This window comes from Zingiber officinale, chromosome 3A (assembly GCF_018446385.1).
Source record: "Zingiber officinale cultivar Zhangliang chromosome 3A, Zo_v1.1, whole genome shotgun sequence".
Lineage (NCBI taxonomy): Eukaryota > Viridiplantae > Streptophyta > Magnoliopsida > Zingiberales > Zingiberaceae > Zingiber > Zingiber officinale.
Window position 1 is genome coordinate 2,905,242 of NC_055990.1, and position 27,302 is coordinate 2,932,543.

General features: G+C 35.2%; 1 protein-coding gene across 1 annotated transcript in view; it reads right to left on the reverse strand.

Moving 5' to 3' along the window:
- Positions 1 to 1,495: 1,495 nt before the first annotated feature.
- Positions 1,496 to 27,302, reverse strand: part of LOC122053465 (UDP-glucose:glycoprotein glucosyltransferase-like) — a 34,038-nt gene continuing 8,231 nt past the window's right edge. Inside the window, exons 10-34 of the mRNA XM_042615519.1 lie at positions 26,060 to 26,212; positions 25,850 to 25,948; positions 25,563 to 25,721; positions 24,147 to 24,215; positions 19,983 to 20,071; positions 19,731 to 19,893; positions 18,534 to 18,668; positions 18,346 to 18,451; positions 18,174 to 18,268; positions 17,972 to 18,084; positions 17,679 to 17,889; positions 14,431 to 14,499; positions 14,214 to 14,359; positions 13,711 to 13,812; positions 10,571 to 10,718; positions 8,748 to 8,935; positions 8,535 to 8,623; positions 8,126 to 8,463; positions 7,948 to 8,043; positions 3,867 to 3,931; positions 2,460 to 2,562; positions 2,174 to 2,332; positions 1,923 to 2,063; positions 1,761 to 1,804; positions 1,496 to 1,670 (exon numbers count right to left, since the gene is read on the reverse strand). Coding sequence (XP_042471453.1) covers positions 1,496 to 1,670; positions 1,761 to 1,804; positions 1,923 to 2,063; positions 2,174 to 2,332; positions 2,460 to 2,562; positions 3,867 to 3,931; positions 7,948 to 8,043; positions 8,126 to 8,463; positions 8,535 to 8,623; positions 8,748 to 8,935; positions 10,571 to 10,718; positions 13,711 to 13,812; positions 14,214 to 14,359; positions 14,431 to 14,499; positions 17,679 to 17,889; positions 17,972 to 18,084; positions 18,174 to 18,268; positions 18,346 to 18,451; positions 18,534 to 18,668; positions 19,731 to 19,893; positions 19,983 to 20,071; positions 24,147 to 24,215; positions 25,563 to 25,721; positions 25,850 to 25,948; positions 26,060 to 26,212 — 3,255 coding nt within the window. The remainder of the gene's footprint in view (positions 1,671 to 1,760; positions 1,805 to 1,922; positions 2,064 to 2,173; positions 2,333 to 2,459; positions 2,563 to 3,866; positions 3,932 to 7,947; positions 8,044 to 8,125; positions 8,464 to 8,534; positions 8,624 to 8,747; positions 8,936 to 10,570; positions 10,719 to 13,710; positions 13,813 to 14,213; positions 14,360 to 14,430; positions 14,500 to 17,678; positions 17,890 to 17,971; positions 18,085 to 18,173; positions 18,269 to 18,345; positions 18,452 to 18,533; positions 18,669 to 19,730; positions 19,894 to 19,982; positions 20,072 to 24,146; positions 24,216 to 25,562; positions 25,722 to 25,849; positions 25,949 to 26,059; positions 26,213 to 27,302) is intronic.

The window sequence follows — 27,302 nt, forward strand, 5'->3', positions numbered from 1 at the left end:
ACTAAAGTAAAATGCAGAGCTATGATTTGACAATCACTTGAGAAAAGTGACACAAGGCTAATATCTATTGTAGAGCAATTACCCAAATCAAGTCACTAATGTTGAGAATTGCATAAATCAAGCCTTTCTGAAATGCCCAAATCAAGTTTCTCCCATTTCTTAAAAGTAAAATGTCATCCACTGTTTCACTAAAAATCTTGAAGAAGTTCGCAATAGCATATGTAAAAAAGGCAAACGGTCATAATTTTATAGGTATGTTTTTTTCAACTTTAAAAAGGCAAGTTAACTATTTCCATTCCATCAAGCAATTTGGTCAAATAGCTTGATGGACTGAACTTGGAGTATTCCATCCAAATAAGTTGTTTTATCTTACAACTTGGCAAATAGAGTGACACTCTCAAGTTGTTTGAAGAAACAATTAATGAACTGAAATAATACAACAAAATAACAAGAAAGAGAAAATTTTCCATTTAATTTTATAGGTAATTTATTTTAATTTTAGAACATAAAAATTAGCTAATTTTCTTTTATCAAGATGTTTGGTAGAACAGATTCATCGAATGGAATTGTAAATATTCAGCTTCAATTTATTTCTTTTAAAAAGGAAAATAGCAAATAATTAAATAAATATTTATGTTAATTTTTAAAAATGAATTATTGCAGTAGTCAAGTTGTTCAGTAAAACAATTCCATATACAGTGATGAGAATTTCGGTCCAACAAAAATGGAAGGGTCTAACATGGGAATACCGGGAAAAAGGCCTGATTTGGAAATTTAACAAGGGTTTGGATAATTTCTTTATATTACAAGTGTGGTGGGAAACAAAGTCCAATTGGTGTTATGGAGAAAGAAGGAAAATGCTAAATTTAGGAAAAAATGAAATTTAAATATAGCACCAGGCAAGTATAGGTCATTCTAGTAAAGATGCACAAGCAAAAATAGAATCATGAAACAAGTTTAAATTACTGATGGAATGATAGATAGAGGAAGATATATGAAGAAATCATCAGGAAAATGAAGTGGGGTTTGAAAGGTTCACTTTGCCAAGTTTATTTGTTAGTATCATCCCCAGTAGACCCAATGGTGGAATCAGATAAGTTCAAATAGTCAGAATAAATGATCTAACTTGTTGATTATCATGAAAATTTGGTTTTACAATAAAAGTCTTAAATTTTACCAACCAATTGGTTGTCATATTTCCAAACAACTTAGGATGATTGAGTTAAATTTACCATGATTTTACACATCTACCATGTTCTTTGTTCTATCTACTTTAATGTAATGACAGTCGGTCTCTAGCACTGTTCTCGGAAGATGAGTAGGGAAACTGGAGGTGACTAAATCTAATGTTGTAGTGGCACGAAAAACATAAATAGGAACTGTAAAATTTAGCCTCCTCAATGCATTACTGAAAAGACTAAGATGCTTTAGAAAAGAATTGGAGAATGGACAAAGTGACAGGTCAAAACAAATTTGATGCCAATATGACAACTTTCTATTTTACATAAAACCAAGGCTCAAATCTAATAAATGAAAAGATAACATAAATGATTACCTGGTCAAGATTAGAAAGACTGTTTGGATCTTTGCTAAGAGTTTCATAGTAAACCCTTAGGGTATCTCCAGCAGCAGTTTGTCGCAATTTCATCAAATCAACAACATATAAAGCACTGTTGGAACATCATTAATCAAAGAAAAATAGAATAAGTAGGATTCTCACAGCAGGATTCATTGGCAAAGGCCATAAAAAATTACTTTACCTAATATGATAAGGTTTTCCACGTAAATGGTCCCTCCAAAAACCCTTAACAAAAAAATTTTTAAAAATAAAAAGTCAGATGTTGTGCGTCCCTAAGAAACTAATCTAGCAAGAACACTCTTTGAGATATAAACAACTAGGCAAATAAAATAAAAGAACGAACTTGTCTCCAGAAGCGATAGCCATCCATCTCTTTGTTATTGTCACAAAATGGCGTATATGCAAGAGGTCTTCCTTTTAGATCCATGTCATAGAGATCTCCCATATCTGCTCTTACAACTTGATCTGCGTCCACAAAAATTACCTGGATGGAAATACCATAGGAAGATGCAGTTTACTTAGAGTGGGATTATTCCCTACGAATATAAGCACAACTTGAGTCAATATTGTAGATACCATGACTTACACAAGTACCTTTTTAAGTGAAAGTGGAAAAATAACATCAAGAAATAAGATTTTGTAGGCCCAGATAATCCGTTGCTTCTCTTTCTGTTTATGCAGCCATGTTGGCCACTTGTACGTGATGAGTTCATATTGGAACCCATACTCTTGAGCCATGTGAGGTATGACATCCTGCATAAGAAATGATATTAATTATCAATATAGAAGATTCAATTATGCAAGGCTCTATAAGGTCAGAAGGGTAGAAGTTAGAAAAAAAAGAAACAAAAAAAGAAAAAAGAAAACAGTACAAACATACCTTAAATTGAGGAGAAAGATAGTTTTTAATAAACCAAAATTTTACTGGTCTTTGAGTGTTCTTGAGAACACTCAATATCATAATCTTCAGGAAGCGCTCATACCTACAAAAAGGTGATATTTTTAGGCTACTATAATAGATTCTTTTATCTCAAATAACTAGCAAAGCTTCTTCCAAATAGAAGGGATTTGCCAAAGGGTAAGAAATGTAACATTGCTAATCTTTATCGACCTTATGCAGCTTGGCATGGACCACTGGCAAACAAGTCTTTAGATGCTTAGTGAAAGTAACAAAAAAAGAGAGCTCATTTACATTCAGAAAGAATTTTCTAATGACAAAGAGACAGTATACTTCAGAAAGAAATATTTGCTTAAAGCTCTTGGATGGCACTCAATAATCACACAATCTAGTTGTTACAAAAGAAAGTAGAACAAGCACTAGGAAGGACAGAAATTGCAATAGTCAAATAGTTAGTATACTAGTAACCAAGGTTTAAAAATCTCATTCTGAGACAAGGCTTCAGTCCCCAGCTGGACGAAACAGTTGTGTGCCATTTTGGCAAATGTTTCAGTGCTTATCTGGATAGAACAGTTACATGCCGAAGAAGGGTTTAAAGTATTGTGGAAGTTATCACAAGAATGGCAAAGAACTCATCGTGCCGATGCAGTCACAAGAAAGAAGGGTTTCAAGTAGAGCATGTTAAGGACAAATTGCAAGGAAGAACCACAAGGCAATAATCATGTCATGCATGCCAGTAGTCCTCTAATACATAGCTATTTATTTCAGAAAAGGCATAAATTATCGTGCGGCAAAACCACATGCACGTGTGTCAAACATTCAGAAGCTAATTAAACGTAAGCTCCATTTTGAATAGATTCTTTGCTAATGATTCTTGATGGACAACCAGTGGATTTTGAGTCCAGTTAGATATAATTAAGATTGAATTTTTGGCATGTCAACGACAATAAATGATACCTCAACATAGTTATTAATGAGATGTCAATAACATAGAAAAAATAGAGAATCTAACAGAATACTAGCATGCACGGATTTGTGGTTTTCAAATATTTCAGTTTAGTTCATTAAAACAATCAAACTAAATACTAAATTTGGCAATTAAACTTGAACAAAGATAATGATTAAGACAGTCTTTTAAAGTTTCTTCCATGATCAGCATCGATTATTTTAATAATAAACTCAATCTACATGGAAGCATGGAAACAATATCTCATAAACCCAGTAGAGAGCTGATATCGAAAGATGTGTTTTAGAAAAGAAATAAACTAGCAGAAACATTAAGGAGTAGCTAAAATCTGCAAGAGCAACTGACAGACCATAATAGTAAGACACAGTTTGACAAAACATTTTTCTTTTCAACGATAATGGAACAACAGAGGCATTACTCACAGATGTCCTGAAGCAACTGAGAATATATTGATTGTTTCTCCTTGTCTTCCACCATGCTTGTGATCCTGAGAAAATTCAAGGGTTATGAACTTATTGCTTATTACTTGGGTGGTGGAAATAGAATTTATACTAAAACCAGTGAACTCAACAAAGCCACAGGCTTATAAGAAAGTATCAGGTAGAGGAGATACATAAAACAAAAAAATTAGAGAAACAGTGATCATGAAGCATCATCTCTGCAGATTTAAATTGTTGGGCATTGTCTATATTGATGGTTGAACAAAGATACTAGTCGGTACTCATTCAAAAAGTTAAATTTATCCAGTAATGACATCATTGGAGGAAACTCTTAAGATTAGCAGTAGGAGACTAGGTTTTCATTTTATCTTCAATCATAATTCTTTATATGAGTGCGCAACTCAAACAGGTTCACTGAAGAAGCTCAGTGAAGCTCAAAAAGAAAAAAGAGACCAGCACGTATTCATAAAGTTGAGCTTCACAAATTCAGTCTGACCTCAGCTGACATGGATATAGGGTTAGTAATCTCAATAGACTGAGCTTTTCTCATAGACAAGCATGAAACCAAACTCATAAAAGCTTGTTGAAACCATTCAAAAACACAAAAGCATAAATGCCTCTATCTTCAATGAGCACTTCTAAACCCCAAGGACTCTTCTCCCTCACAGAAGCATAATGCTCTGTTTAATCCAAAGCACGGATGAAGAACGGAAAGAAATCAACGGTGGAAAACTATCCTCACAGGAAGGGAAGAGAAAGACGAAGGAAAACAGATAAAAGAAGGAAACAAAAAAAGATGGGAGGGAAAGGACCGCTGGAAGGAAGAAGTCGAAGAGGGAGATGATCGGTGTTGAGGTTGGGGCTTTTCTACCGGACACCGGCCGCCGATTATCTCATTCTACCCGCCGCACCACTCACCCAAAGGATGATGAAGTAAGCCATGGTATCAGCCTAGAAGGAGACCCGTGGAATGTGCATGCCCGGTCTTCTGGGCATCTTCATCATCTTCCACAACAGTGCTGATCTCCTGCAGCATGACATGACCATGCTCCTCTCGCGCACTCCCTAACTCCGACTCCAAGAGCCCAGATCAATTTTCCAGCTGCCGCGATGCAGATGCGTAGGCACACGGCTAAAGCCCTGATGAAGGCAACAAGCAGAGCCACGTACATGCAGACAAAGTAGGGGAGCAAGACCAGGCCAAGGATTAGGACGACAACCATCACCAACTAGACCAGGACAAGCAAGGCGGACTCTGGCAATGGGGAAGTTAGCTTGGTGTTGCAGGTGGAGTGCTTCGGCGAGAAGTCCAAGGAGAAGGCGATGGAGATCTTGAGGTTGCACGCAGTGGCGTGAAGGAGATTGTCTCACCTCTGGTTTCTGTCCGATTTCGAGGGGACAAAAAAAGGGATAAAAATAATCAACGATTTGAAATCCGTCCATCAGTTATTTTTTTTGATATGTAAACAGGAGAAAGGATCTTGACTCTCGTGCAGTCCGTCCTTTTTCTAATCCACGCTTCAGAGTAAACAAGCCATAATGCCTCCTATGAGGGAGATGAAGGTCTGCCTTCTCTGCCTGCACAATGATACAAGCAGAAACATTATTTCATAATTACAAAAGTTTGCAAGTGTCTCTTCTTTCTTACTCTATGGTGATGAAGCTTAAGAACATCTAGTGTTTTTGTATTCTGGACTTTCCTGCAAACTACATTCATACACAGAAATTTGCTGGCTCTTACAATGAGTCAGAGGATGCGCTACATCTGATCACCACTGACCTCTAGCAACCTGTCTACTCTCTACCGCAACCTAGGTGGTTTCTCCTCCTTAAGTTCTTTGCTTCAACGATCCCTCTCCCACTGCAATAACCAATATATTTTCTCTCGTGCCTTGCTTGTCCCTGCTCCTTCCTCAGTTCAGCGCAATCTCTTCTTTAGCTACCAATTCATTCCTATTCATCTGCTCCTGAGCCTGCATATGAGCAGTACATAGTAGTTCACTACTTTTAACTTAGTCTTGGTTATCCTCATCTTCTTTCTTAGCAGCCAAACTAAGATGACTTTTCTTGCCTCACAACAGCCTCTTCTTGTTGTTGATCCTCTTCTAGCATCATGCCAATCCTCTTTAGCTACTATCCAAATCTAAAAGTGCATTATACCCAACTTCATCTTATTCTACTGATTTATTGTAATACTTTGGAAATCATCTCTATTCTAGTTATGTATCGGATATGCACTGTCATCTAATCCAGTGAAGAGCTGAACAATAAGTTACCTTCTTGCACTATTTTTCTTTTGAAGGAAACATTTTTGTTCTAGTTATGTATCGGATACACACTGCCATCTAATCCAGTGAAGGGCTGAACAATAAGTTACCTTCTTGCACGATTTTTATTTTGAAGGAAACATTTTTGTTCTCAGTTTGCTATTCTTGCAAAGATTTGAATTGTGTTATCCAATTTTTCTCCAAAACCCTCATGTGCTTTACTTTTTTCTCTTTCTTCAATCTATTAGTTGTTATTGTATCTATCTTTGTTCTGATTTTACTTCATCCGTTTTCTCATTGTACTTTCTCTTTATCAATGTGCTAACCTGAGATTGAAGGGATGGTACCGGTGTGCTCCGCTAAAGTTTAATTTCACTGACACGAGGATATTATGTGTTAAATTTCACTATGGACATGCATTAATCCACATTATCTAGTTTATGAAACAAAGAGGAAAAACATAGAATCTATGCTACAACTTATGGAGAATTAAAGGTATTCAGATTATAAGGTTATTGATGTAATGGGTTTAGTTCCAGATTTAATGTTTTAGATTTAGGGTTTTATCATGCATCCTATAAATACAATATAAATCAATAAGTTTTTCTTATCAAGATATGACAATATAATAAATTTTCTCTAGAATTAACACATTCTAGTAAAATTAGTCTATGTTCTTAACACTATCACACTATACAGATGCTTGCTCCGGAATATGACCAGAAAATTTTGCCATGAACAAGCAAAAAAAAAATGGGAAAAGGCCTTAATAAGTCATCCTAACACTCCAATGTTGGTATGCCAACTATATCTATGTCCCTAGATAATATTTATCAGATAAACATTGTATCTTAAATCCAGCTAGGGACAAGGTTTTGCAAGTGAGAGTGAATAGGAATTTAGTTAAACATAAAATTATATTATCTATGGTTCACAACCCTTAAGCCTCTATAGCTTCTAAATTCAGATAGGTAATTTGGAAGCATAGTTCTTTCTTCCAAACACTTGTGTCTCATTCTCACCAATTCTCTTATTTTCCCTCTTCCACTGGTTCCTACTACTCTGCACCAATAACTGGCACAATTATATGGTAATTGTATGAATTGCAAAAATACTTTCAACCAACTAAAATAGCATATAAAATGACAGGCATAGATGCTTTTCTGTAGAGCCATTAAATATTACTTGTTACATCATACTTCATTCTTGTAATTAGAGCCTTAAGAGGTGAGTTAATAACGAGCAATGGTGTGAGAGAAAGTGAAGGAAGACCTTAGAATAAAAAAGACTTCATAATATTAGTTCAGAGCTAAGATATTTGGAAGGGAATGGACAGGTGTATCAAGAAAAAAAAGGCCAGCTATGTACAAAAAAAACAGAGAGAAGAATTGCTTTTTGATAATAGTATTTGGGAGCATCCCAATTATTTGTCTTGCCCAACCAAATGCTAAGAAATGCAATCAATTTATTACTGCAGTGATGGACACTATACCAAAGAGAAAACATGCAGATAAAAATTTATAAAAAATGTTGAGATACATGGTGTTGATGCTCGTGTTGATGCTCAAGTGCATCAAGCTTGGGTAAGAAAATATCCACCAGAATTTACTGAGAAATTAGTATAAGATCTAGCAAATAATTAACAGTATAAATGCCATGAAAAATGAGACTCTAGTATGCTGCATTGAACAATCCTCAAGCAAGATACAATACAACATCAGGAAACCCCTGAAAACTTGGCAAGAAAACAGTTGTAACCTGTAACTCAGAGAAACTTTGTAGAAAAGATAACTTACAGGTCTAATCTCGTCCTTCCTCCTTGGTAATCCACCACTGCCAATAAATCCAGTTGCCCATTTTAATATATTTGCATTCCATTTATTTTCATCATCCTGCATATATGACAAAAGAAATGAATACTAATAATGTCCATTGTTCAAGAAGAAACTTGGGGTTGCTTAAGAAACCAAATACTTTTCTCTTCTGTTCCATGTGATCATCAGAAGCACTCAAAAGCTCCTCATGCTCCTTCCCTCTTTTCTTAGCTACCCCCAAGTGTACGACTTTACCCCTCAAATCATTTATTGTAATAAGTAGTGCAGATGAGCTTTCATCTCCATTTTCTTTCAGCACATATAGGTCTGCACTTCGACCAGGAGCAAGCTGTAGATACCATACCCCAGGAGAAACTTTCATTTGCCAGTACCCTAAGTTGGCCATAACGAGTGTATCTACCAAGTGGGGCACTCTCTTGGTACCAAGTATCAACTGAAGCCCTCGAGGTGGATCATGGTCCTTTTCAGAACAATGGCCTACAATAAAATCAATTATATTTTACCTTGATACCCATAAATAACTAATGAGATGCAGAAAAAAATTATACCAGTCAGAATGAGAGCTTCAAGTTCAAACACAGCCTGTAATGTCCTCAAATCACCCAAGTTTTCCAGCAGAATATTGTCCAAGTCATGACTAAGGAAAATGAACAGATGATGTATCAGATAAAATATGAAGCGGCAATATATGACCATGTGGATTGGTAAAGGTAAAAAGGTATAGAAAAGCTCCTAAAGGTTTTTGCAAGAAAGCAACGTACATGGCAACAACTGGCTCAACAAGCCATGGCTCAGGAACATCAAGGTTCATTGTGAGGGTTTTCGACATCGGCATATTAGAAAAGAATGCTTTGGGACCATTTACTGAATAATCAACGGCACTAAAATCATCCAATGAAGGGACTACAAACCGATAGTAGTTCTTCAAAGGGATGTCTGCAAGAGAACTCTGCAACATCATAAAAGTGATGCATTTAATGTTCAGTATAATTTATACACATTTCACAAAAGTCCAACTAATTAGTAAAAAAAAATGACAGCCCGATGCATGAAGCTCCCGCCATGCAGGGTCCCGGGGAGTCCAACTAATTAGTATTTACATCAAATTCATTCATATAATATAGTCTATATCAAGGTAAAATATTGTCCCATGTTCAGTTTCCAATGGGTGAAACATTACAATGTTGGCATGGTGTAGTTTCAAGCTTCAGCACGCTTTCAAAGTGTAACAACTTAAATGAGGTTTAATCTTACAATTTATTATACTCAGCTTGTTTGCCTCCAAATGTAAACTATAGCAATTAAAAAGTTAATTAAATTAAAATTCTAGGGAAAAAGGTTACAAAAGTATAACAAACTTCTCAACTAATAGTTATGCTTTACAAATACCAAATGCTTGGAATCAGGACATATATTCTTTTAGCATCCTAGTGAGACCACAACCTTATAATTTGTGAAGACAGAAAATAAATAATACTCCTACGACATCTGGTATTGGAACAATTTTCTCAACTCAGTTAACTACAGAAGGTTGATTTAACTCGAAGCATATTGATATATCTTGGTTTTTATGACTCTAATGTCATTTCTTTTGGTGTTGTTAATGGTGTGTTTGATGCTTGGCTTCTTCCTTTATACTCTCTGCTTATAGTGTTTCATTTCCTCAATCAGCAGACAGATTCAAAAGATAGTCATGTGAATCCCTTTGTTTCACATAAAATAATTTCTGAATTTCTAAATGTTTGGTTCAATTGAAAATCATGGTCAACAGAAAAATTAGTTTTGGTTAATGGAAAATAGACTTATTTTTGAGGAAAATGACTTCCTCTATAAAGAACAGGAATTATTTTACTAAAAAATATAAGCATTAGAAAATCAAAAAAGTATTTTCTTGGAAAATATTTTCTGAGAAACATAGTCACCAATCTTGGTATGACCAAAACTGTACAAACTGAGAGACCCTTTTTTTGGTCAGTTATCAACACAAACAACATTCTTACATTTACCCTGTAGCACTGTATCAGTATTGATCGACAACAGAAATGACATATTTGGATTGTGCACACCGATACAATTGACTCTTTAAACCATTATTTATAAATAAACACAAAGCTACCGCTCAGCTAGATAAACACAGATATTTTGGATCAAATTAGTAATAAAACTTAATATAGGACCTTTTAATAGTTCTATAAGAGACTCAACTAGGAAGTTGATCAAGAAAAATAAAATGAGGGCAACATTTGATTGTCTCCTCCCCTTCTTTCCCTCATATAATGAGTCAATTTTTGTGTTTAGTACTGACAAGGTTGGATCCTACTAAACACTAGGGCCTTTCAATCTCAATGTCAAAGTAGGCCTACTAGACATTGCATTCATATTGCTATACAAGTTGTTTACCTGAAATTATGGTAAAATATATCTAGCTAGTACTTCTAAATAAAGGCAAATAAAAAAATATTAATCAGCAATTAATAAGCTTGTGTGCTGAAGTAAATGAAAATAATTCCTCCAGTTAAACAGTTTATTCTGAAATTCAGTAACTTGAATATCATATAACACAACATAAAGGCCACAAACTTACAATTGGATTTAGAATTATTCTCAAGCTTGGTCGAACACATTTCCACAGTACATGTAGAAGCGGAGTAAGCTTCTGTCCTGAGGGACTAAGAGGATCAATAACTGCATCTATATGTATGCTGGAATTTCCATTGTTCAGATTGACAGCACTGGAAAATAAACTAAAATCAGGAAAATTGATACCTAAGCTAAAAATAAATAATTAAATCACCCCATATGACCTTTAGGTTATCAATCTAATTTCTTCAGGAAAATGGTTATGAAATTAACTGAAAATACGAGCAATTCAACAACTTGTCCTTGACTTTACAGGAATCAGAGAATAAATAAAACCATAGTAATCTCTCTTCCTAAATTGATTGTTAAACTCCATTGCAAGTATGTATATGAGGTTTGCATTCACATTCACAATATTTAAAGACAGCACATTGATTAATTCTTTCATTTTATAATTACAGTTGGCAATCTAGTACCATTCTGCTGCCAGAAAATAGATTATTCATATTTCCATTGTCAAATTAACTCCAGCTTACCTGTATTATGGTTAAATGTATTATTGCTCAGACTTGTAATTTCACTCTAAAGCATAATACTTAAAAACATAATAAATTATAATATAATTGACTGGCGACTAATGAAAAATGTTGCTTTAACACTCTGAAACAATATCAACTCTTGTGTGGCTTGCCACAACAATAGTAAATTGTCATACTAAGTGACTCCATAAACATACGAGGAATCTGATCTTCATAAGGTGTTGGTGATCTTTTTGTAGATACAAAAAATCCAAGTGACATGATAGAGAACTTTAATGAATTTATTTAGTTCTTGAAAAGTTGAATTCTTCCACTATATAAATAGTTATTTGATTATCACAATACATAGTTCATTGAGTAATCCTGATCCACCTGATCCACATCATCTCACAAGCAGTATGTTACCGTCTTTATATTTGGTGTAATCACTAGAGCAGGAGATAACTTAGAGTTTGATGATAATATGATTTCCCCTAAAACTTTGTTGGCATACCTAGCTTCCAAATATGCATATACAAATATATATAGCAGGTGATGCCTTTTATGTGATTGCACATCAGGACAAAATCATCAACATAAACCTATCTTATTCAGACTTGACTATGAGTCTCTAGCACTAGTGTGGCTCTAAGTGTTCAATAGGAATATTTATAAAGATTTTTGCACTCGATCAATAGAGATGTTGAGTATCCACTCAGAGAATCATGGTGGGAATGTAGGCGTCCAATATAGGTACGCAAGGGGTACAGGAAGAGTCCAAGTGGTATGCAACACAGGCAGAGACAAGTGGAAAAAAAAAAAACTAGAGTGCTTTAGTACCAAGTTAAAAGGTGTATTGTTAATTGATTATGCATGTAAAATATAACACAAAACATAATACTCATAACTCATAAGGTAACTAACTGCCCATAGAGACTAATGATAATACATATTTAATTTAACAATGATAAAGGACAATATAGGACACCTGTTCCATGCGGGTAATATGTTCTAGCCTTACAGGTATTGCTGGTTGGTTCACTTATTGTTCCATTGTCACCAAAAGGACAGTATAAATAGTTCTTGAGAGTTGAGTTGAGAGAAACCCTAGACCCTAGTGGCCATCCCCTCCTCTTTTTACATCTCTGCAGTTTATTTGTTTCATCTGTCCAAAACAGCCATGATATTGATCTCTTTGAGCAGCATGTTTTTTCTTCTATTTCTCCTTTTTTATATCTTTTGGCAGATCATGTCCGCCCATCTCAACAACTGTGCTAGATCATACCTACTGTACCAAGTACAGACAGATTAAACCAAGAAAATGGTCCTACTTATTGAGGTGCCTTTAGAGTATCCAAATTTAAGCAACTACATTGTTTATCAATGTGAATAAACATCATAAGGTCAAAATTTGTAGATTTATGTTTGTTATTGTATTTCTCTTTAAAAGAATAGTTAATCTGCTCATTAGTTATTTCTATCCTATTATTGTTCGTGTGATGAATTGATCCAGTAATGTTTGGATCAGTTTTGCCGATTCAAAGATCTTTTATGAATATTAGTATTTTAAAAATCAGCCTAGGCAGCCGCCTAGGCGTTAGGTGCTAGCCAAACACACCAAAAACATACTAGTTGGTCGGCCTAGGCAGCCTTGGCATCTAGGCGAGATTAGGCGGCCCTAGGCGTCGGTCGAATCATCTAGGCGCCGTGGAAATAGTGTGCTGGGTTTTCGTGATTTTTGTTAGTTTAGGCTTTTAAATTTAAAGCTCAATTAAAAAAACAACTGAAATGTAACCATTTTATTGTATTGGGCGAAGTTTTATAAGCCCTAAACTTTGGTCCAACAAGAAAATCAATTAATTGGCTTGCTCTAGCAACTAGCACCAAACTTCATCTTCATCGTACTGAGTTTGTGTCCAATGATTTTGCATCTGAAGAAGAAGAGGATCACAATGATGATATTGAGTTTGTATCCGATGAAGAACAAATTATTAAAAATTATGGAGAAGTATAATAAATTTATGATATTTTATTAGTCATGTAATTTTGAACTCATTTTAAATTTGATGTTATTGTGTTGAAGTTATAGAATATGATTTATTATGAAATTTATGTTGATACAGTAAAATCCGGCAATCCGCCTCATGACACCTAGTCCCTCGCTAGGCATTGGTCTGACGCTCAACTAGGGCCTAGCGAATTTTAGAACCTTGATGAATATTAGAACCTTGTTTTGCATTTTGTAGACAAAATGATCCAACATGCTTTCCTTAATGTCTTACTCAAATATTTTCAACAAAACTTAGTAGATTTATATTAAAAAATATTAGATAGCCACGCTATTTATCACTGGTTTTTGCCAGGTTTGGACATTGTTTTGGTATGTTGGTTTTTGTATTGGTAGAAGCGGATCATCTAACAGTTCGCAGTTAACTGGTTGAATTGTCCAGTCAATCTAGTTTTTAAAATATACGGACTGGTAAGAAATATACCAGAATATGAAGCATACTGGCAAATGAAACCTTAATTAACTGTAACAAATCAAGAAAAAGAGCTAAAATTATCAGCCGTGGCTCACTTATGTACTAAAGAATTGCATTGAAGATAAACTAATGAAAACACATACCTGTATTTTGCATTCAAAATTTCAAAGCGTGCTCTCTCAGAACTCTGCTCGCGTGTAGACAGTGAGGAGGAAACTAACATGATTAAATCACTATAAAATTTACTGTAAGGAAAAAAAAGAATTAATCAAGATAAAGAAGACTAAATGAATTCAAAGAATTATCTCTGGATGGAAATCAAATAAATAAATGAAACAATAATAGGATGCCATGAGACTCAGCAGTTTAGGTTCGGTCAACTATAAGAACACAGAACATTGAAAATAAATATATAAATAAATGGAAACACCAATTTGAAATCCAAGTAAAAGAAACACATTGAAAAGAAAATTTGAAAAAATATAAATTTGGGAGCATGCACACATGATATAAGCCTCAATTTTGTTGGGGAAAAAAATCATCTGATCAACAAACACACTCAGATCACACACATGATTAAAAGCTATTATATCCACATAATGAGTTTAAGCACCTACAGAATAACTATAAAGTATAGCAAATTTACCTAGTTAGGTAATCAGGGTCAATATCCACCCATTCCACTTTCTCAATAATCTCATAGATGTATTTAGTTCTTCTCTCAAATTCTACAGACTCTAGAAGGCTCAAGTCGTCACTCAGAAAGAGGCTCCCTTCTTTAAGAATAAATATCTGAAACATAAGATTTAGTAGAATGATTTAGAAGAATTAATGCAGAAAAATTAAGAATCAATATAGCTCACCCTTCCATTTGTAATCACAGCATTAGAACCATACTGAAGACCTAATTGCCCACACAAAAGACCTGAGACCTGAATATTTTAAGGTAAATCAGGATACACCAGCAAAAATTCAGATAAACACACAAGAATAAAAAGTAACAATTTCATTCAATAGCAATTAGAGTCCTGTGAGCACAACTTTATCCAATAAGGAAACAGAAAAATATTTAGCTTAAACTTCAATTTATCTTTCAAGCCTTATTGTCGACAGGAAGTGCATCACATGCACTGAATGCAAGTCATGTGCTCTAGTACATAATCATTGCATCAATATAAGATCTTGATTGCAAATATAGGTTCATAGCCACCACACCACTGAAACAAACAACCCAAGATAATACAAGGTATGGAAAATCAAGCACGTGTCAAAATGAATGCAAAACAATAGATGTAAACAAGCTTTATGTTAAAATTGATGAAGGCTTCTAGTACTGTTAGTACTACAGCAAAAAGAAATATTATCTAGTTCCACTAAATATTCTTTCCCTGGCAAATGATAGAAGAACAATCATAAAAAGTATGTTCATTAGTCTAAGTATTCCGGTCAGAACAACCCCAACACTAGTTGGGTTTGCTACTTGTTGTCATTGACCCTTTCCAAGTGTTGGTCAGTGGGGGAAACAATATTTTTTGCTCATGTTGACCTGCATGGAACAGTTTTTCTAAACCACCATCAAATTTGCAAGTCAACAACAAACATGAAGCATATAGCATATGCCTGCTAGTCTTATATAACAATATGTAAGATGTGGAACTATATTAGGTCTAATAAAAGATTCAACAAATCAATAAAGATCAAGCTCCTTACAGTACCTTTTCTTGATGCTTGTGGTGTGGTGTATTCCCTTTTTGGACACTCAAGTTAGGAGATACCACTTTGTTAGTTTGAAAATATAATGGAGTTTAATTTGAAAAAAAAAAACTATGTGGCAGTTTGGAGAGCTGGACGTGCTTTTCAGAATGCAGAAGAGGAAACTTGTATATTTCATTCCAAATTCATCTTTATGCTATTCATTAATTCAGTTCTAACTAACCTAAATACTAAATTTATCATGGTATCTGAGACTTAAACCCAACATCTGGTGATCATAAAAATAGAGAACATCTCCACCTTTAAACATCTAGTGCAACAGGATACAAACTTTGCAATAATGAGTGTTGTCCATATATTAAACATAACATTATCTAAGAATTATGGAATAAAACATCCTTTTCCATGCAATTTTCTGAAATTGCAGTACGAAGTTATCTACTTATCTTCAGAAACATAAATCTCATCACTTGTTTAAAATTCAAGCTATGTTTGGAATAGGGAAGCCTAAAATAAATTTCCTTCTAATAAACCAATAGGCCATGTGAGACTATTTTATCCTAACATTACCTACTCAAGATGGAGCATACAAACTGATCGTGCCAAGATTGTCATGTAAAAATAGAAGAACAAGTTCAGTGACTTGATGAAGATATCAACAATTTCTTCTTGAGAAGAGTAGAATAAATCCCTCACAACACCACTTAAATTTAAGATGGCACAGAATTTGAAGTCTATAAATAGAGAAGGAAATTTTTGAATGGATTACAGATGAAAGAGAAATTAGAGTTTCAACTGACTCTAAAAGATATAAGAGGAACTATATATTGGGAAACAGAGTAAATCCACTACAAAAAAATTGAGAAGAAAAAGAAAAGAGTAAATTCTTGTTAAATATACTCGGAAGAAAAGAAAAAAAAGACTTTGAAATACAGGACACAAATCAAACGGGTCACTGTATGCAGTAGTCAATTCAAGGAATAAATATTGCTGAGAGGTGGAGAAGAGGAAGAAGAAAAAGAGACAATGGAACTGTAAAGCGTGGATGGGAGTTCATGTTCCATTGGACTACCCATGAGTTCTCTCTCAAAGGCGAAACAATGAAGAATATCATGAGATGAACAAAAAGTAAAACATAGAACTCTGACAAGTTGACAGGAAAAGAGCAATTGAATATTTAGTCTATGATTACTTGGATGGAAAATGGAGAGAAAGTGAAAAGATATACGATATAATAGAGCAATTGAATATTTAGGCTATCTTGCAGTTAGTCAATGTACATTCAATCAATCAAATACAACAACAACAACAACAACCAAATCTTTTCCCACTAGGTGGGGTCGGCTGTATGAATCCTTTTACGCCATTGAGCTCTATCTCCTATTATATCATCATCTACATTTAAATAAATTTTATCTTGTTTTATTGTTGCTAACCAAGTCTTTTTTGGTCTTCCTCTTCCTCGTTTGATATGCATGTTTATCATAGTTTCACATCGCCTAACTGAACATTTATTGGCATCTTAAACGTGTCTCTCTGAGTTTTTCCTCAATAGATGCAACTCCTACTTTCTCTCTAATGCTCTCATTTCTTATTTTGTCCATCCTCGTATGTCCACACATCCACCTTAACATCCTCATCTCTGACTCTCATCTTCGTCATAGCTCAACATTCACTCCATATAACATAGCAGTCTAGCTGCGTTTTATAGAACTTACCTTTAAGTTTAAGAGGTACTTTACGATCACATAAAACACTCGACGCTCTCCTCCATTTCACCCATCCCGCTTGTATTCTATGTAAGACATCTCTCTCAATCCTCCATCATTTTGAAAAATGATCCTAAATATTTAAATCTCTCGGTTCCGGGCAACTCATCCTCTTCTATCTTAACAATTGTTTCATTACTTCTAATATTGCTAAACTTAAATTCCATATATTCTGTCTTTAATCTACTAAGCTTAAAACCTTTCTCTTCTAGTGTTTCCTTCACGTGTCTCATCTATCAAAATAATATCATCTGAAACAACATGCACCACTGTGTCTTGAATGTGTGCAGTGAGTTCATCCATAATTAATGTAAAAAGATAGGGACTTAGAGCTGATCGTTGATGTAACCCTATCTTTATTGGAAATGCTTCAGTTACTCAACCTGAAGTCTTTACTCTGGTCGTTACATCCTCATACATATCCTTCTACTAGTGTCAATCAACTAGTAGAACAAAAAAATTTGCTTGTGCACAGAACGAGATTGTTATTCATGTATATAAACCCCCAACATATTAAGTAATAGTGAACTATAAATGTGCTTGTTGAAGACCAGAAAAACTAAAAAAGTATTGATGATGAACTACAAACATCATAATGCAAGTAGTTATCAAATCTAATGTAGCAATACCTTCTCGTTCTGCATCTTTGTTTCAGCCACTGAAAAGTCTGAAAATGTTGCATTATAGTGATCGAAAGGAAGACCAAATTTTTCAGCTAATTCATGAACCATATCAGAAAATATGCCAAAATTTTCAGAATCCAGCAAAGGCACTGTCATATATCTGCCCTCGTAGAACGAGCACAGTTCTTCTAAAAAGTCTAAGACTTTTGCCTTGTAGCTAAAACAACAAAGGTATCTGTCAGAATTACATATCAAAGTATTCAAGGGAAAAAATATAAAATTGAGGATATAGGACAGACCTATACAAGGATATAGTTGTGTCAAAGATTTTCATAAAAAGAGAAGCAGGTGAATAAGTAGACTCGGCTCCATAAAGCAATATGCCAACCCGGGCCCTTTTAGATCCTTCTATCTGTAAGAATGAAGTGAGGACTAAACAAGTTTATAATTACATATTTACATCTGGGGCTGAAAGTCATAGTAAATAAGAGGAGTCATGACCAAGTATTTTATCCCTTCATGCAGCAATTCCATCCCAGTTCTTGATGTAATGCTAACGGCAAGAAGATGTGTCACAGGCTTCAAATCATCCATAGCTGCAAATTAAATCAGATAATACTTGTTAACTAGTGATAGAAGCTAAAACAACACAAAATATCCAATGAAAGCATACATCCATGGGAGTGCAAGTAGTTCATATCTTCAAGCATTCCTTTTGTCCCAGCATATGATGAGAATAGTGAAATAAACCTTTTCTGACCCTTAGCTTCGTTTAGTATCTAAATTTCACAGTTACAACTTGAAACCAAGTATTTGGGGAAGGTAAAAAAACAAAACAGTTTTTAAAAAAGAATACAATACCTGTAAATTATAGCGTTGGTAAGCATTCTCAGAGAGAAATTTCTCCAAGACATCTGTTTTTGAGTTAATATGCCCATAATAGACTTGTTCTTGAATTCTGGGGAGTTCTTCATTCATAGCATTTATAGAAGCTTCCTACATGTATATAAAGATGAATAAAAACTCAGAAAAATCATGAGAATTAGTTTCATATAGCAAAAAATTCCAAAGATGATGCAATGAAGACATTTATTGTTTCCAAAAAATTCCTGGTGAGCACCTCTCACCATTGTCCTTCATTCTTCATGCTATTGTTAGTCTGTGTTTCCCTTCCAATTAGATCTCATCTTATAGCCCTTCTTCCTTTCCTCTTCCACTTCCCATAGCCTAAACAATTATGATTGACTCTCATTGTCTCTTTCATTGACAACTGAAACTGTGATTGGCACTACCTAGCCCTACACGTCCTGCTCCAGCAAGAGTGACAAGGGAAATTTTGCTTGTGTTGTCTTGTTCTGTGTTGCAATCAATTGTGTTGTGCAACAACTTAAAATTCCAATCCATGAATAGCCATTTTGAGCCAAGACTATGGAAACAAGGTAAACAAACCCAGAAGAATCCCTCCCCCTCTCTTCACCTCATCACTCCTCTCCATCTCCACCCTCTCCTCTCCTTTACCCTCCAGCAAGCAAAAATATCCTAAGCCTTGCTCAAAAGAACCCAGTTTTTATTTTAGTATAATTTGAGGATTCAGCATGGCTAATTGCGTTGAAATAGCTCAAGCATTGTATGCTATGTAGCTTATGCTACAAACATCAGCGCCATGCTAATTTAGCCAGAAACTCTTAACAACTAGTGAAATCTTCCAAGGATTTCTCTTACCTCTACAGCATATTAAAATAATTAAACATAGTCAAACCAACCAATGTATATAAACAGAACCCAATGCAGAGAACTATCCAAATGCAAAAATTTAGCTTAAGCTTTTTATTTTTTATAATGATAGAGGCATAAAGCCATCCAGATCATTTTTCACTGAACCAACAAGTACAATATCATGATCATCATACCAAGAACTACAGACACGCTAAGTAAATGTATCCTAAATGTTTAAGTTGTAAAACAGTAATAAAGTTCTACCTTGAACTGATGCATATTGAAATAACTGTCGTATCATTCAATTCACAAGAAGATTGTCAGGGTGATATGATGACTAACCTCACTGACTTCGTCATGTACAAGGCCATTCATCAAAAAGCAGCATTCAAGGCTAGACAACCCCAGTTTAAGAACAAAATTAGAGCTCCCTTCAACCTCGTCCTTATAAGTTGACTCCTTTTCAAGCTTTAATAATACATCCTGAGGAGACTTTGTCTTTGATCTGCAGAGACGAGGTGCATATCAGATGCAGCTAACAACCATAAAAGTTAGAGATACTGATTTCTGTGAGAAATAACAAAGTCACTGTACATGAGAGTTTCAACAAATGCCCCTTCAACATCATGCACTCCAACAGTTTTTTCACCCAGAACATCCTCATCCTGCCAGAACCTGCCAACCTATTTAAAAGGAAAAAAGGGGGGGAAATGTCAAATTACTGTACAGTCATAAAGAACAACTACTCCTGTAGATGAACAAATCAATCTTCCACGTTTATAAATTGGAAGTTCCTATTCACAAAACATACATCATTAACAGCAGAGCAACTTACCATAAAATCAACAGAAGCAAACAGGGCATACAGAATTAAAGATATTAGATGCCTGATTCAAATTATGTACCTACTTACTGCAAAATTTAACGTTGATTTTATCAATTAAAAAGCCAAAAGCTTCAAAATGCATATGAGCAATGATTCACATATGAGAGGAAAACTCATCATGCAGAGTCATGCCAAGATGGACCAATTCAAAACACCAAAACATTTTCTTTCCATGATACAGGACTACCACAATTATCAGAAGCTGCCTTGTTTTGGTGTACTCTTGTTTTAAAAACAAGCTCATCGCAAGTGTTGAAGCTAAGAGATTACAAACCCATTGGTTTCACATGAAAAATGAAAATGTCCATATAAATTGATCTTTTCTTTTGAGATAAGTAGTTAGCCAATCGATTTCAAAATGGTAATAGAGCCAGAGCAAGGTTTGGAACTTTCCATTGTCTTTTGCTAAGGTACTCTTGCAGTCTTTATCAACAAAATAGTGTACCTTTATCTCCTTTTTATTCAGACAGTCCATTTCTTAATATGTTTCTGAGACACTTTCAAAGTCAAGGTGCTGAAAAGTTATGATTAATGAGATGAAAGTTCTACAATCTAATGGCAATTGAGAGTTGGTTCCGCTTCCTCCAGAAAAGTTTACTGTTGGTTGCAGATGGATCCTCTCTATTAAGCATTCCACAGATGGTATTGTTGATTAGCTTAATTAGCCCAGTAGCAAATGAGTAGACTCAGATTTATGGTGTTATGGTGTTGGTAACCTAAAAGCTTTTTTCGCTAATGGCCAATATTATCATCACTAATGAAGAGTCCATTGAGATAGTACAATGAAAGATTTACCTCCATCAATACTTCCAAATAATAAATTGGTTAATCTTAAGTCCTTCCTTGGCATAGAGGTTGCTCACTCAGAAGAAAGTATATATATATCATGTTGGTGAAACATTTCTTCCATGGAGTTGGGCTCAACTTGTTTTGATGCGTTGGAAATATAATTTAAGTTAGGTGTTTCTTGTGTCTATGCTACACGCATCAAATGTTCATGGATTTTAATAGAGCACATGAAGCTCGTGGATTTTGTTGGCCCAATGGGATTGAGTTGTGGACTAAGTGATCATGAAGATTGCATGTCTGATAGCTTAGAGGTCTACGCTGATTAGTGATAGAGATTTGGAGAAGCTTAGGCAACTTGAAGACATGGAACATAGATTGAGTGGTAGTGCAAGCTTAGGGAGCTTAACGTGCTTGATGGCTCAATTGCTTGAATCAAATGGTGATGAAGCTTTGGAGAAACTAGAACTCAAAGCATGGAGTGTGGATCGAAGTGTAATTGTGGGGATTGTGGAGCCCATTGCCTTGGAATTTCCTTTCATCAAGTTGATGCACTAGATTTTGAGGAGGAGCTAGGTGGACTAAAGAGTTGAGGCTCAGATTGAGGTGTTTCTCTACATAAGGTTGTTGCACTAGACTCGAAGGAGATTAGTGACTCAAGGAGTTAAAGAACTCAGGCATGAGAGGTATGAGAGATTGCAAAGTGAATCTAATCTTATTGTTTTTGTCATTAGGTGTTGATCCTGTCCGAAGGCGTGAACCTGGAAAGCCGGGGAGGTGACAATTCCGCTGACTGGATGAAGACCTCGCGTCTATCTACAAAACAAAATCAAACCAGGGAAGGGGTCCCTGGCGTTGGCCCTCCAACGCTCAAGTTAGAAGCAGGAGAGGAAAAAGCGCTAGAGTACTAAGGATAAAGATTTTTCTTTCCTTTTCTCATACCTGGTATGCCCTTTTTATACCTTTTCTGGTGACTCTCCATCTTCTCCTGTTTAATGATATTGATTACCGACAGAGAACATCTTTATCTTGTCTTCTTCTCATTTAATGATAGATGGAGTGTTCTATTTGGTTTTCTCTTTCCTTTATTAATTATCCGTTGTTTCCTTCTCCTATCATTTTATCGATTCATTATGCATTTAATGCCAACGTCATTCTCCGAGCTAGACGGGTGGCCCGCTCGGCTCGGGCTTCCGGCCCGCTTAGCTTGTTTTCCTGTCGACCAGGTTAACTATACTTGTTTACTCAGATGGCCGATCGGACAAGGATCCCTCCGCTCGGTCGATGAACCTCTTCCCACTCGGATGCAGCCGATCCTTGCTTATGCCCTGGTGTTTACCGTCTTGACTTTGACCTACACCATGACAATTGACTCGTGCCAAGTAGGCTCTTCCTTATCGCCGCAAGTGTGTATCATATTTATATAATGTTCTGATTGCCAAGATAGTGGGATAGCTACCAAGAGTTTAATGGCTGTGAAGCCTTTAAGTGTGAGCTACCTAGGAACTAATTCTATGGACCTTCCTATTGATCATAATGTAAGTTTAGTAAGGGGCAAAAGGAGCCACTAGCTAATCTAGGAATACTAGTCTACCTCACAGTCACTCAATGTGATTCCTAGAAAGCCCATGTTATAACCATTGGATGGTAGCTTTGAGGACTCTATTTTAGTTACATGGTGGTCCAAGAAAGCTAACTGATTTTGCTATTGAGGTCATCTTCAGGTCGAGGGAAACTCTAATATAGATTGAGTAGATTCTCTTACAAATGTACAATCTACATCTAGCTATCACATTCTCATGAACGTAACCTTATTCTTGGAAGAGTAAGAAGCAAAGCGGTAGCAAGATTGAGTGTCAGGCCAGAATACAAATACATGGCCTTAGTAGCATGTGAACTCATTTGGGTTAAGAGTCTAATGACTGAACTAGAACATGCTTCTTCATCATTGTGACAATCAAGTTGCAATGTGTATACCTCAAATCCCATGTTGCGAGAGAGGATAATGCAAATAAAGATTGGTTCCCTTTATGGACGAGAAAGTTCAATCTAAAGAGATTATCACATTGATAGTTCTACCGATCAGTTAGGAAACTTGCTGACCAAATTATTAAGAGTCTAGAATATGTATAAAACAAGGTAGTTATTCAGACTAATTTGATGGAGTGTGATGGGCAAAGGAAGTGTAAATATGTGAAGTAGAAAAGACCCATTTGTAATATTCACCTTTTGTCATAATACATATATAAAGATATAGGAGGCTACCTAGGGCAACTATGAGGAATATTCACTCCCCCCCAACCCAACCCCTTCCCCACTCCCCTCCTGCCCTCCTCCCCTTGAACCCCAGCTGTTTAACAATCTGCAAGATTTCTGAAGCGAAGTTAAATAAGAACAAAGCTCCAGCAGATAGTGTAAAGAACAACAGGAAATTAGAATGGTTGCAATGGTTTTGATGCAATTGCAATGGTTCAACAAGCACAAGAATATAAGATTTTATCATCCCAATTAAAGCAACTTAAGATATGGCATTATAAATATAAAAATTGATTTCAATGGCCAATCATTTCAACCATGATATGAATAATATTTGGGGTATGAACAAGGGTTCCACCTAATGAAAAGCTCCTAGAAATATTTTATGTTTACTTGGCATACTCTTAACTTTGCTATGTTTCAAACCAATTCATTTTGATTTAGACTTTAAAACTCATGGATCTTTACTGTCGGTGAACCAAGCCTAATGAAATTAACTAGAGCAATTGTGCTGACTGCTGATTTCTAAATTTGTTGCCGAGGACAATCAGTCGAGGCTCAGACTAACACTGTGAACAGTGATTCAGATGGTTCCTATCATTTTTGGCTAAGAACCCAGTCTAGTAAATAAAAATACGAGAAGAGACGTGTCCATATTCCTGAAGGATGGTGTAAACAGATTGAAAGTTAAATTACAACTTTAAGCCTAGCACAAAAGCAATGAGTCATTTATAATTTTAGGAGATTATTTTTCTAGCATAAACTCATGGCAGATCAATGAGTCAGAATGACATCAGAATGATTAACAGTAAAGGACCAGAATGGCATACACTGCTCAAAAACTGAAAAGCCAACTGAGTGTCGTAGTTCTCCTTAACGTACAGGAAGAGGCGTATAATCTGCAAAAAAAAACAACTGAAAAGTCAGAACTAAAGGTAAGTGCAAAAAAAAAAAGGAAAACAGGCATGTCATACAAGTATAAGAAAGAAACAAAAAATATTTTTAACAAGAAAGAGAGATTTGAACATATCCTTGTGTACATACAGATCTTTATACTGAAAATTTTCTGCACTCTGTCTAGATTTCTCTACACTATTTGTACCTTTATTAGCTCATTTAATTTTTTTTTCTTCACTCTATTTAATTAAGCTTTTAATTGAACTAAAGTTTGACAATAAGTACTAATCTGGACTTTCTATTAGCTTCTACGAATTATTATAAAACATACTATTTGACAGAAATTTCAAATTGTGGTGTTAAACATATAAAATACTAATTACTTTCAATAATCAAAATTACAAAAAACTAAATATTTGAATATATATATATATATATATATATATATATATAACAAAATGATCTTTGAATCAGTATGAATTTTGAATTCAAATGTTTATGAGTGATTAGTTCAGAGAGGTAGACCTCTAGTTTAAAAAATTCAAAATGTTAGGACTTACAAAATAAAAGTGGAAAAAAGAACACCTGATCCCTCTTTCTATCATTTGATAAGAGTGGGAGATTTTAAATGGCACTCTGAAAAAAATGAGATTTTGAAAAACTGACACCAATTTAATAAGGATTTCAATTTGATACATAAAAGGTGTCTATACTTAATACACAAAAAGGTGTATAAAAACTTTGAATATCTTTGTTACCTTTGTTTTCTCCAATTGTAAAAATGGTACTCATCTTTACATGGCCAATATAAGGAGCTTCAAATGCATATGAAACTCTAGAATAGCTTATACTAATAGACATTCCAAAACTGTATGATAGCTTCAAATATTTTATAAGAGCTTCAAGTGCATATTCTCTAGAATAGAGCATAAACCATATACAATTCCAAACCATATAGAATTCTGTGTCATCATCTAAAGCCATTTGCAGATTAACTTTTTTTGATAAATTGCTTACAAGAAGAAAATTGAACTCCATTTCATCACCTTCTGGTTACAAAAGGGATGCTAATTTTGTGTTACGGCCAAAATATTCACCGGGGTGAAAAAAAGTAACCACAACATGCTCAATGAATAATCTGGAGAAAACTCAATTAAAAAATATATGGGGCAAATTGAGCACAGAAGTCACACAGTTGTTAGATCTAAAGGTACAATAATCATTCATCGTCATTATATCAGTTATAACATTTATCAGAAGTTGATAAATGGATTTTTGATGTTTGCCGCAAGTACCAAAATGCAAATTCCAAAAAGATATTGCATAATGTACATGAAAGTAGGACTTACAAAGCTTGAAACATCTTCTGCCCTCTTGTCATTGTGCAGAGATGTAAGAAGATGGCCATCATTTTTGTTTATAGCCTTGACAAGTTTCGAGGAATACAGTATGATGCCAAATCTCATTGGAATGCTGCTTTGATATAAAGATAGAACCATGTCGATGATCTGAAAGTTTTTTTTTTAAAACACCAAATTAGAAATTTCAGGACTTCAAATATTTAAATAGTGTAAAATGCAAAGAGAAGAAGAAACAAGTTTAGATGTGCTTAATTAAATGGAATGTATTTACATGCCTCAGCACCACAGCTAGTTGCAGGATCAAATACATATACAGCATGGAACAAATTTTTTCGAATGTAACGAAACTGACCAGGGAAGACTGGCATCAATATCTACAGAATCAGAAACAAACATGTTCAAGAACGTAATCATCAAGAAATAACAGAGGGATAAGAAAATAAATAATTTTAGCCTTGTTCATATGGAATAAAAAAGAGAAGCACCTCATTAATGTTGCTTCGCCAACGATTGTACATTGCATCCTCTTCTAGATTATTCAGGTAGTGCACATATCCAGATCGGAAGTCAACACGAAATATATTAGATTCAGAAGGTGGAGTTGCTGACAATAATTTCTGAATCACACTCGAAGGAAGCTGAAGAAAATTTAAAAGAAAAATGTCCTGAGCAGTTCTGATGGGAAGATATGAAAAATACATTACATCAAAAGCAAAAGTTAACATTCAAGCAAACATTTTGAACGTCTTCTCTGTAATAGAGGATACCTTTAACTGAGTTCTTTAGGGCACTTAAGCAGTTATGAGTGATGATAAGCTTAGATGGTGGATAGACTTTACAGATCCCTGTGTTTTATTGATGGTTTTCCAGACACGCAATGGATATCTGAACTACAAATGCATCTCTCTCCTCTGTAGCCATATTGGAAACCAGAATGCATGCAGAGACACATTTAGCATGGTCACCCGGTATTCCCATTGATCGTGTTTAAAAAAATTTAGGCATGCTGGACACTTGATTCCATAATCAAGAAGCCACGACATTAGCTCATTAATCCTTTTGCAGGCCTCAATGCAAATGTGGAACTGGGCTATGCCTATTCCTTGATAAGATCAATGAGAATAGTTCAGGAAGTTGCACCCTATGTAGACCATAATGGAGTGCAAAACTTCTGATCTCATGGACTCACATTGGCCACTCTATAACCTGTACATTTTAGTTTACTTCATCAGAATTATATGTTGGTGCAATCGACCTTTGGTCCAAGTTGACCAAGCTTGAGTTAGCTCGAGTGAGTTGGGTTTCAATGTTTGATTAATAGATTTGATGGTTGAGAACATAATGTCAAGGATAAGGAGAGATTTTTGTCGAGAAAGATTGTTGGTGCAATCGACCTCGGATCAAAATTGACCAGCACCGTTTAAGTGTCGATGTTTAATGGTTGAGCGAAAAGTCAAGTCAAGGTCGACTAGATATTTGAAGACACTTGGCATGAGAAGTGAAGTTCAAGTGGATCATAGAAGATTGGACACTTGGCATAAGACATGAAGTTCAAATGGGTCAAGTTGACCGAATACTTAACAATGGTGGAAGTCCCAACAGGTCATAGAGAACCGGATGTTAAGCATGTGAAGGGAAATCCTAACAGGACATGGAGGATAGATGTTAGGCATGTGGAAGTGAAGTGGTCATGGAGGATCGGATGTTAGGCACGAGTAGTGAAGTCGG